Here is a 12606-nt window from a genome sequence, read left to right as displayed (position 1 = left end):
TATCAGAATAAAGACACCAAGCCCCCAGCTGTCTATACTAGTTTTATCAACGTGTTTTAAAATATCTTCCCAACTTTGTGGTTTTAACTCCCTGCATTGTGGTGTTGATTAATATATGGATGAAGCATATTTATGAAAAGTACACCTCCAAATAACGCTAATGTTATAACTTGAGGCGTATGTGTTGTGGCAGCTGGTTTACTTCTCATAAACTGCCTAACCCCATTCTTGAATCACAGTGTGAATGATCAATATTTTTAATTAAAGTTGTAAGAAATAGCTTAAATTGTAATTTTCAGACATTGCTATTGACTTCAGTGACCTTGCGAGACCAGACAGTTTCGGATGTTAAAAGTGGAGTTGTAGGTGCGTTGGGCTACAGTCTTTTTTCCAGGTTTGCGGGGAAATGTGGGTGGAGAGTGGTAATCAGAAGTAATCATTGCTATTAAGGAGGGAGTTCCAGGATTTTTACCCAACAACAGTGAAGGAACGGCGATATAGTTCCAAGTCAGGATGGCAGTGACTTGAAGGAGAACTTGCAGGTGGCGGTGTTCCCGTGTGTCTGCTGCCCTTGTCCATCAAGGTGGTCGAGGTCATGGGTTTGGAAGGTGTTGTGCAGGTCATCTTGTAGCACAGCTGATGGTAAATGCTGAGCTGCTCAAATCCCAAAGAGAAACTTGAAACAACTGCCACAATTGTTTTGCAATTTGTATATATTTCGAAATGCTTGCCTTGAATTCAGTAGTAATAAGACCACCGAGTCTTATAGGTTTCTTACAAAACTAAATTAAAACTTTATTAATAGAAGAAATGACTTTAAGTACATACAAAGATCTACAAATTACTATTATGATAACTTCAAATCCCCGAGTTAATTTAACCCCCAGTTATACTTCCGTTAATGCAGCAGTAAGACACACAGATTTTGAAAGATCCAGACAAAGAAACACACACCCTGAACAGTTGAATTCAAAGTGAGTTTTCCCCAGCTTTGGTTCCTTGTAGACAGCAGCTTGAGGCTTAGATGCTAGAGGCTTTTCACACTTGTGTTAGACCTTAGAATTCCTGCCCTTACACACAGCCTTCTCTCCTTTATACATATTTTCCCCTTTGAATGCAAATTCCCCTTATTTCACCATGTCTTTGGACTTTACCTCTTGAATAATAAAAAATCTATCACAGTACCAATTTTTTAGGTGAAGGTAGATAGATTCTTGATGAACAAAGGGAGGAAAGGTTATCGGGGGTAGGCAGATTTGTGGACGAGGTTACAATTAGATCAGCCATGTTCTTATTGAATGGTGGAACAACCTCGAGGGGCTGAGAGGCCTACTCCTGCTCCTAATTCGTATGTTTGTAAAAACCTCCAAGAACTCTATTCCTCCAAATTAGTCCTCTTGTGCATTCCCGATTTCCTTTGTCACACCTTTGGTATTATGCATTCAGCTGCCAAGGCCCTGAATTCTAGACTTTCCTCCCTAAACCTCTCTATATCTCATTCCTCTTAGTAACCAAGTTTTTGGCTGTCTGTCCTAATATCTATTCACATTACTTGGGGCGAATTTTCGTCTGGGTGCAGAGGCGTGTTTCAGTGCGCGAATGGCCACACTTCGCATTTTTTTGGAGGAAGTCTGATTTTCCCCCACATCATTCTGCTGAATATGGGGCAGTTTTTCACAGTTAACTGCTGTTCCTTGAAATAAACCATCCCTGAAATAGTGTGAACATTTCTGGAACATCTTTGTCATTGCATAAAAACTCATGATTGTGTCAGTCCTTGAGCAACACTGTTTTGGCTTTGACGTGAAAAATTGAAATGAATATCTTTGTCACACAGTTTGGGAGAACGGCTTGTATACTTGCCAAAATGTCGTCCCTGCTGCATTGCATAAGCACTGCTCTATTTGTGACTGGGTGAACCTAAAGAATAATTCATCAGAACATAAGGAGAAGCAAAGATAAGGCTGAAGCATTTGCAACAATCTTCAGCCAGAAGTGCCGAGTGGATGATTCATCTCAGTCTCCACCTGAGGTCCCTAGCATAACACATGTCAGTCTTCAGCCAAGCCAATTCAATTCAATTCACTCCACATGATATCAAGAAACGGCTGAATGCACTGGATACTGAAAAGGCTAGGGGACCTGACAATATTCTGGTAATAGTACTGAAGACTTGTACTCCATAACTAGTCAGTACAGCTACGACTCTGGCATCTACCCAGCAATGTGGAAAATTGCCCAGGTATGTCCTGTACACAAAAAGCAGGAAAATCCAACCCAGCCAATTACGCCCCATCAGTCTACTCTCGATCATCAGTAAAGTGATAGAAGGGGTCATCAACAGGGCTATCAAGCGGCATTTGCCTGGGCCCAACCATCTTCAGCTGCTTCATCAATGACCTTCCTTCCCTCATAAGGTTAGAAGAGGGGATGTTTGCTGATGATTGCACAATGTTCAGCATCATTTGCGACTCCTCAGATACTGAAGCAGCCCATGTCCAAATGCAGCAAGACCTGGACAATACCAGGCTTGGGCTGACAAGTGGCAAGTAATGTTCACAAAGGCAGTGATGATCTCCAACAAAAAGAATCTAATCATTGCCCTTTGACATTCAATGGCATTGGCATCGTTGAATCCCCCAATATCAACATCCTGGGGTTACCATTGATCAGAAACTGCACTGTATTAGTCATTTAATACTGCGGCTAGAAGAGCAGGTCAGAGGCTAGGAATCCTGCGGCGAGTAACTTAGCTCCTGACTCCCCAAAGGTTGTCCACCATCTACAAGGCACAAGTCAGGAATGTGATGGAGTATTCTCCACTTGCCTGGGTGAGTGTAGCTCCAAAACACTCAAGAAGCTTGACACCATCCAGGACAAAGCAGCCCATTTGATTGGCACCTCATCCACAAACATTCATTACCTTCACCACCGACGCACAATAGCAGTAGTGTGTACCATCTGCACAATACACTGCAGAAACTCACCAAGGCTCCTTAGACAGCATCTTCCAAACCCACGACCGCTACCATCTAGAAGGACAAGGGCAGCAGACACACGGGAACACCAATATGAACATACAAAATAGAAGCAGAAGTAGGCGATTTGGCCCTTTGTGCCTGCTCCACCATTCAACAAGATCATGGCTGATCTGTTTGTGTTTCAAATTCCACATTCCCATCTACTCCGATAACCTTAGATCCTTATTAGACAAGGGAATCAATCTAGCTCCACCTTAAACGTATTCAATGACCCCGCCTCCACTACCTTGTGAAGCAGTGTCCCAAAATCATGCAACCCTCAGAGAAAAAAAAATCTCCTCATCTCTGTCCTCAAAGGCCAACCCCTAGTTTTATAGCAGTGCCCTATAGTTCTGGACTCACTCACAAGAGGAAACATCCTTTCCACGTCCACCCTGTCAATATATTTCAGGATCTTCTATACTTCAATCAAGTCATCCTTCACTCTTCTGAACTTCAGTGGAAACAAGCCCCGTCTGTCTAACCTTTCCTCATAAGATAACACTTTCATTCCAGGTATCAATCTAGTAAACCTCGTCTGAACAGCCCCCAACGCATTTACATCCTTCCTTAAATAAGGAGACCAAAACTGCACACAACATTCGAGATGTGGTCTCACCAATGCCCTGCATAACTGAAGCATAACATCCTTACTTTTATGTTTAGTTCCTCTCGTGATGAAGGATAGCATTCCATTAGCCTTCTTCATTACTTGCTGTACCTGCATCCAAACTTTTTGTGACTCATGCACTGTGTGACTCATCCTCTGTGCCACAAAATTCTGCAGCTGTTCTCCATTTAAGTGATACTCTGCTTTTTTATTCTTCCTGCCAAAGTGAAAAACTTCACATTTTCCCTCATTATACTCCATCTGCTAGATTTTTGCCCACTCATTCAAGCTATCAATCTGTATCTGTCTGCAAACTCCTTATGTCCGCTTCACAACATACTTTCAAACCTATCTTTGTGTCATCTGCAAATTTAGCTACCATGCCTTCACTCCCCTCATCTAAGTCATTGGTATAAATTGTAAAAAGTGAGACCCCAGCACAGACCCCTGTGGGCCTTCACTCGTCACATACTGCCAATCAGAAAAAGATCCATTTACGTGTACTCTCTGTTCTCTGCCAGCCAGCCAATTTTATATCCATGCCAACATGTTACCACCTACACCGTGAGCTTTTATTTTCCGCAATAACCTTTGATGTGGCACCTTATCAAATGCCTTCTGGAAATCTAAATACAGTACATCCCCTTTATCCGTAGCACATGTTACTTCCTCAAAGAACTCCAATAAATTGGTTAAATATGATTTTCCTTTCACAAAACCATGCTGACTCTTTCCGATTTACCTTGAGCTTCTCGCAGTGCCCAGTACAACCTCCTTCATGATTGATTCTAACACCTTTCCCACAGCAGATGTCAAGCTAACTGGCCTAAAGCTTCGTGTTTTCTGCCTCTTTCCCTTCTTGAATAGAGGGGTTATATTTGCTACTTTCCAGTGTGATGGAACCTTTCTAGAATCTAGTGAGTTTTGGAAAATGAACACCAACTCATTTACTACCTCATTAGCCACCTCTTTTAAGACCCTAGGGTGCAGTTCATCAGGACCCAGAGACTTGTCAGCCCGCAGTTCCATCAGTTTGCTCAGTACCGCTCCCCTAGTGATTGTAATTTCACCAAGCTCCCCTCTCCCTTCCACCTGCCAATTTACAGCTATTACTTAAATGTTTTTTGTATGCTGTACCGTGAAGACAGAAGCAAAATATTTCTGAAGAGCAATCTGAAGAAGTTCTGAAGAAGAGTCATACGGATTCGAAACGTTAACTCTGTCTTTCTCTCCGCAGATGCCGTCAGACCTGCTGAGTTTTTCGAGCAATTTTTGCTTTTGTTTCAAATTTCCAGCATCCACAGTATTTTGCTTTTATATTTTGTTGAAGCAAAATATTTGTTCATTTAATCTGTTTTTTCCTATTATCGACTATTAATTCCCTATTGTCACTTTCTAAAGGATCAACCCTCACTTTACCTACTCTTTTCCTGCTTAAATACCTGTAGAAACGCTTGCTATCTGTTTTTACGTTTCTAGCTAACTTCCTCTCATACTCTAATTTCTTTCTACTGATTAAACTTTTAGTCATTCTCTGCTGTTCTTTGTATCCTGACCAATCATCTGACCTGCCACTCATCTTTGCGTGGTTTTTCCTATGCTTTTTCCTTAAGTTTGATGCTTTCCTTAACAACATCAGTTAACCACAGATGATGGGTCCTCCCCTTAGAATTTTTCTTTATAGTAGGAATGTAGAATTATGTATTCTGAAATATCCCCTTAGATGTCTGCCACTGACCTGTCCTCAGCTTAATATCCCAGTTCACTTCAGCTAGCTCAGCTTTCATGCCCACATAGTTGCCCTCAATTAAGTTTAAAATACTAGTCTTAGACCACTTTTCTCCCTTTCAAACTAGATCTAAAATTGAGTTATATCGTGGTCGCTGCTACCACTCTGAGGTCATTAATTAATCCTGTGGCGTTACACAATACCAAGTCTAATATAAGCTGCTCTCTGGTTGGTTCCAGAATGTGCTGCTCTACTAACTATCTCGAAAGCATTCAGTGAACTCCTCATGCATGCTACTACTGCCAATCTAATTCTTCCAGTTGAGATATAGATTAAAATCATCCATGATTATTGCCATCCCTTTATAGCAAGCACCCAATATTTCTTCTTGTACACTTTGTCCTATATTGTGGCTACTGTGAGCCTGTAGACCACTCCCACTAGTGACTTCTTTCCCCTACTTTTCCTCATCTCCACTCAAACCGACTGTACATCCTGATCCTGCTGAACCAAGGTCATATCTCGTCATTGCACCAATGCCATGCTTGATCAACAGAGCTACCTCTCCACCTTTACCTAACTTCCTATTCTTCTTGAATGTCATATATCCCTTAATATTCAGGACCCAATCCTTGTCATCCTGCAGCCATGTCTCCGTAATGTCTATCAGATTGATTTATTTATTTCAATGTGTGCTATCAATTCATTTACTTTGTTATGAATGCCACATGAATTCAGATACAGAGCCTTTAGTTTTGTCTTTTTGCTATCTTTTTATCATCTAGTCTTGACTACTGGTACATTCTTTGGTTTTATCTTTATTTCCCTTCCTGCTATTCTATGATTCTCATTTCCCATATTGCCAGTATGTTCTCCTGCCTGAATCTACCCCTTGATTTGCCGCATCTACCCAAGCTTGATCCCTCTCGACCCCCTCGTTTAGTTTAAAGGCCTCTCTACTTCCCTAGAGAACCTTTGTCCCAGCGCGGTTCAGGCATAGACTGTCTCAACGGTACAGTCCCCACTTTCCCCAGTACTGGTGCCAGTGCCCCATGAACCAGAACCCACTTCTCCCACACCAGTGTTTGGGCCATGTATTCATCTCCCTAATCTTAATTGACCTATGCCAATTTACACGTGGCTCAGGTAACAATCCAGAGATTTACCTTTGAGGTTCTGCTTCTTAATTTGGTACCTAGCTTCTCATACTGACTAAGCAGAACCTCTTTCCTCGTCCTGTCCATGTCGTTGTTGCCTATATGGACAATGACAACTGGATCCTCCCCCTCCCCCTGTACGTTCCTCTCCAGCCCTGAGCAGATGTCCCGAACCCTGGCACTGGGCAGGCAACAAAGCCTTCTGGACTCTTGCTCTCAGCTGCAGCAGACAGTGTCAACCCCCCACTATATTTTCCCATACTATCACTACATTCCTCTTTGCTCCCCCCGCTTGAATGACTGCCTGTACCATGGTGCTATGGCCAGCCTGCTCATCCACCTCGCAGACCTTACTTTCGTTCACGCAGGTGGTGGAGCACCTCAAACCTTTTCGACAGTTGTAAAGTCTGAGGCTCCCTGACTACTGCCTGCTCAGTCCCATTACCTGCCTAACTCACAGTCACACCCTCCTGTCCCTTACTGCTGACCAAAACAGATGACCCTATTATAACAGGCATGACCGTCTTCTGGAATAAAGGCCAGGATTTTACGGCACCTCCCACCCAACGTGTTATTACGGTCCCGCCGAACTGAATGGAGATCTAAATAGCTTGCTGCATCCGCCGGTGGGGCATGCCATAGCGGGGCCGTAAAATCCTGGCCAAAGTGTCCAGGTATTTCTCCCCCTCCCTTACATTGTGCAGTGTCTGCAGTTCGGCTTCCAGACCAATAATCCTGATCCAAAATTTCTGTAGCTGCTTACTCTTCTTGTAGACATGTTTATCTAGGTCGCCTTGGTGTCCAAAAGCATCCACATTCCGCAGCTGCAACATAACACCTGTCCTGCCATTTTTACTTAGGTTATTTGGTCAACTTAATTTAATTACTCACTGAATTCACTTAGAAAAATTCCTATGTATACCACACCTTTATCCCCCGTGCACCATATTCCCACGTGAACCTAATTCGCTCAGTTTCCTTCACAGTCTGGCTTTGCCTGCCTCCTTGTATGCCTTTTGCTGACCATCTGGAAGTTCGCCTCCAAGCCACTCACCATCCTGACTTGGAAATATATCGTCCTTCCTTCGTTGTTGCTGGGTCAAAATCCTGGAACTGTCTCCCTAACATCACTGTGGGTGTACCGACACTACATGGACTGCAACGGTTCAAGAAGGCAGCTCACCACCACCCTCTTGGGGGCAATTCGCCAGTGATGCCTGCATCCCATGAATGAATTTTTGAAAAATCAGAAGCAAAGACCTTGCTACTTGGTTCTTGAAGTACAAAGCCTCTGTCTCCTTGGAGGACTACAGCTATGACGAGAATTTAACTGACAAAGTTCCCCTGTGCAGCAGTGCCTGCATGATTAATGCTCTTTTCTGGGGTGGCAAGGTTACCAGATTTAAGTTGTACAATTATATTTTTCTCAAAGAATTGATCAGATAGGGATGAGGCAAACATCTTTTGTTTTATTGGTTACACTATCTTTTGTAGGCAAATCACTTTACGACATTTGGTGTCATCAGATTATTGAGAATAGAAAACTGAAAATGAAACTCAAAATGATTTTTATTTTCATGTTTCAGCAATTTGGTTTTTCATTTTCCAGGGTTCAGCTGACCCCCTTAACAGTGCATTTCATCTGACCTATAACATGGTTTTGAACCTTCTTCGTGTTGAAGAGATCAATCCTGAATACATGTTGGAAAAATCCTTCTACCAATTCCAGAATTACAAGGCAATCCCAGGAGTGGTGGAAAGTGAGTAAAATTATTTTCCCTAAGTTTCACAGTTTAATAACTTGGCCTGGAGCTTATGATTTTCATAATGCTGTGAATTAGAATGTACTCATTACAGGCACAATATTTCCATTCTTCTAATTTGCTAAGGCCATCACAGATTTCATCTTGTGGCTGGTGAAATCAGTATAACCAATATCTAATGCATGTATTTTCAATGATGGTGGAATTCAGTTGCAATAGATTTTTGCCAAGTCATGTAATCATTAAAACTAAAGCCAACAATCCCAGTTGGGTGAAACAGCTTGATGTGCCATTCGGTTTAAGGTACTCAGAATTGCTGTTTTGAGGCTGGTCCCAGCCCTTAATGCTTTCTACAAGATCCATGATCTCTGGCTGCTCACCCTCTCATTCCCATACCAGTTATATTTGTTCCCACATCCTGAACATTGACACCTGGGAATCAACATAGTATTCTGTATTCAGGATCATGTACACAAAATAAGCTATCTAGTTATCTGCCCTCTGTATTTCAGTATTCCCCATTCCCAGTGCGCCCCCCACCGCCCTTTACAATTGCCATTCACCTATTCTTTGTACCTGTAGTGTTTAATAATTCATGGGTATACACTTACTCCTTAGAGTTCTGTGGTTGCTCATGCTTACTTTCCTCTTTGCCACCCTTTTTGCTCACTATAACAGGTGCACTTATTAGACCAGTTCTGCAGATGATTCCCTGTCTACCCTTACCTATTGCATCCTGCCCTGTCTGCCAACTGTCCCACTCTCGTTAACTGCGAGCAAACTTGCATATGTTCCAGAAAACCACCTCCCTCCTAAATTTTATCCCTCAAGGTGTGTAATTGAAGAACTGGATGTTTGAATGTGGCATCTCATTATTTTGTTTCTACAATGTTTGCAAAGCTTTGGAGACCAATTATCCATAGGAATTCACTAAAATATATTCTCTGAAGCTATGTTTATGCCCCTTTTCTCCCACATTGCATAAATATGCTGGAGAACACTCAGCAAGTCAGGCAGCATCTGTGGCAAGAGAATCCAAGTTAACATTTCAAGTTGAAAACCTTGTCAGAACTGGAGGATAATGGAGATTAACAATATTAAAAGCTGTCAGATGATTACTTTGTAACATTTAGCCTCTTTGGGCAGCTATGTCCTGACTGGAAATGTGAACATTTTTGTTTTATTTACTTTTACTTAAAAGTCTCTTACTTTCAGACATGCAGTATGAAATTATTGAGATATCACTTTATAAATTTACACCTACACCACATGTTGCAAGGTGTGGAACTCCAATCAGTGAAATTTGACTCTACTGAAGCAGGCTGTATGGAGTAACTTTAACTGGGCCAACTTTTGAGAAATATTGTCAGCTTTGTGGCCTAGTCAGAAGGTTCTCCATTAAATAAGGTTAATGTTGTTGCCTGGATTCTTTTTCCATGACAGCAGAATCATATGCCTGGAAAATTGAAGCACTAAAATATAACGTGTATTTTTTGGCCTATTATATCTGTAGAATTCTCTTTAGTTAATTGCCACCCATTGCCCATAAAATAACAGGAAATCAGAGAAGACGATAAGACTTTCTCCATCTTCCCCACCCCCCAAGAGCAATGAATTGGTGGAATATGCATCACTTATACATCGAAGGAAAGCTATTGGGAACAACAGTCAAAGCCTGCTCTGTGCAGTTTCCACTTCTGGTGCAGTTCAAACAGTATTGGAGACCCAGGTTTTTTGGGCTTACACTTGCAATTGGACATAAAGCTGCAATTCCCTCCTTTTAGCCACAAACTGTCAATCTTCATTATCCCAAAAGAAATTTCTGCCAAACTTTCCCTTGGGAAACTTAAGTTCCATTAAGTCCCTCACAACATTTAAGAAGTATTTAAATGAGCACTTGAAACACCATAGCATACAGGGCTACGGGCCAAGCGCTGGAAAATGGGATTAGAATAGACAGGTGCTTGATGGCCGGCGTGGACACGATGAACCGAAAGGCCTGTTTTTGTGTTGTATAACTCTATGACTCTATGTAGATCAGGCTGTATTTGTTCTGTGGAAAGAAAATTTCCCTACCTTTTTTAAGTTTTTTCCTGTACTCTCTGCCATTAAGTAACACCAATTATTTTAGAATGAAATTACAAACGTGCGTCAAATAGTGAGCAATTTCTTACTGCATATCTTATAAAATAGATGAGATGCTTTCTCCTGTTGCAAATAGTGCCTTGTATCCAGTCTCCCCTGTTGCAAATGGTGCCATGTACCCAAAACTCAAAGAAACATGCCTTAAATCTGTCGGTTTGCCATTTCCATTTTCCACACTCACTCTCTTTGTGATTCTTGAATCTGCTAATTAGTGCCAAATTATGACTAGCATGTGTGTAAATTCACATCCATTAAGATCTGGCTGGAGGTTGCACCAGTTCAGTTAATTTATTATCAATACATTGGTATATCCTATCTGTTTAGGTAGGATTTACACCAAACCATTGAAGAGAATAGAAGTGTAGTGATGGCCACCTCTCTTGACATTTATCCGATATTGTCATTGGTGTGCTTAATTTTCCAGTCAACCAATCCTACTGTATTTGCAAGGTAGTTTTGACGAACCTTTACATAAAAAGAACACTAGTTTGAACTCAACTGGAGTATTGTGTCCAGTTCTGGGCACCACACTTCAGGGATAATGTGAAGATATTAGAGAGGGTGCAGATAAGGTTTAGAAACATGTTTCCAGAGATGAGGGACTTCAGTTACGCAGATTGATTGGAGAAGCTGAAGTTGTTCTCCTTAGAGCAGAGAAGATTGAGGGGAGATTTGATGGAACTGTTCAAAATCATGACGGGTCTAGACAGAGTAGGTAGGGAGAAAGTGTTCCCATTGGCAGAACAGTCAAAAACCAGAAGATACAGATTTGAAGTGATGAACAAAAGAACCAAGGGTGACATGAGAAACTTTTTTTATGGAGCAATTGTATATGACCTGGAATGCAGTGCGTGAAAGGGTGAGTGGAGGCAGATTCAATCCTGGCTTTCAAAAGGGAATTGTAAAAGCATTGAAGGGAAAGAGTTTGCAGGGATAAGGGTAAAGGGGTGGAGAGTGGAACTAGCATGAACTTGATGGACTGAATTGTCCCCTTTCATGTTGTAATCATTCTATAATTCAATACCATATATATAGTGGTTACACACACTATTCCTGCAAAATTCCTCTGACCATTTTTTTGTTGAAAGAACTAATGGGAGGAGATCAGCTTTAGAATGGGACTAGATGAAAACTGGCCTTTTAGCCCATCTACTCAGTGTTTGTGTTTGCCTTCCATGTCACCAACCAGTGCTTAATACATATAGTCAAACTGTTTCCATATCTCTAATCCCTTTTCTTTCACCTATCTAATTTAATCCTGAAAGTTGACAAGTAGACATCAGCAACCTGACTATAGCTTAAAATTATCATTTTGGTATTTAGCACGATGTTAACTCACAGGAACCTGAAAGAAATAACAACAGCATCTTATATTTATGTTGCACTTTTAATGTAATTAAACATCCCAAAGTGCTTCATAGGAGCATTGTAAAACAAAATATGACATGGAACCATGCAAGGAGATATTGGGTCAGATGATCAAAAGCTTGGTCAAAGTGATGAGTTTTAACGAGTGTCTTAAAGTACGAAAGCAGGGTGGAGAGGTGAAGGGAGTGATTTTTAGAGCTAAGGGCGTAGGCCACTGAAGGCATGGCCACGAGCGATGGAGCAGTTACAATCAGAGATGCTCAGAGGCCAGAATTGTATCTGCCCAAATATCTTTGAGGGTTGTGGGGCTGGGGAAGATTACAAAAGCAAGGATGGCAAGGCCATGGAAGGATTTTGAAACAAGGATGGGAATTTTAACATTGAGTGATTGCTTAACTGGGAATCAATGTAGGTCAGTGAGGACGGGTAGATAGGTGAAGGGGACTTGGTTCGTGTTAAGATAGGGGCAGAAGAATTTTGGATGACCCCAAGTTTACGGAGGGCAGAATGTGGGATTCCAGCCAGGGTGCATTTGAATAGTCAAACCTAGAGGGAACAAGGAGTGACTGAGGGTTTCAGTAACAGGTGAGCTGAGGCAGGATCAAAGTTGTGCAATGTTGCAGTGGTGGCGGAGATAGGCAAAAATGAAAAACAATCCATAGAATTAGTTTCTGCTTAAAAGCTACCGAGGAAAATTGCACTTTTTTTTGTTTTTCATCCATCATTTATCATAAACCTGACTGGATAACGGCAGGAATAATGTCACTAAGGAATTTTGAAGATATCATGCTGGGTAACATCGTTTACTCACTCT

General features: G+C 41.6%; 1 protein-coding gene across 3 annotated transcripts in view; it reads left to right on the top strand.

Moving 5' to 3' along the window:
* Positions 1-12606, top strand: part of mtrex (Mtr4 exosome RNA helicase) — a 157808-nt gene that overhangs the window by 84782 nt on the left and 60420 nt on the right. For all 3 annotated transcript variants that reach the window (XM_078549726.1, XM_078549721.1, XM_078549716.1), the window contains one exon: positions 8126-8276. In XM_078549726.1, coding sequence (XP_078405852.1) covers positions 8126-8276 — 151 coding nt within the window. The remainder of the gene's footprint in view (positions 1-8125; positions 8277-12606) is intronic.

This window comes from Cetorhinus maximus, chromosome 1, assembly GCF_964194155.1.
Source record: "Cetorhinus maximus chromosome 1, sCetMax3.hap1.1, whole genome shotgun sequence".
Taxonomy (NCBI): Eukaryota; Metazoa; Chordata; class Chondrichthyes; order Lamniformes; family Cetorhinidae; genus Cetorhinus; species Cetorhinus maximus.
This window is presented reverse-complemented; position numbering and strand designations above follow the sequence as displayed.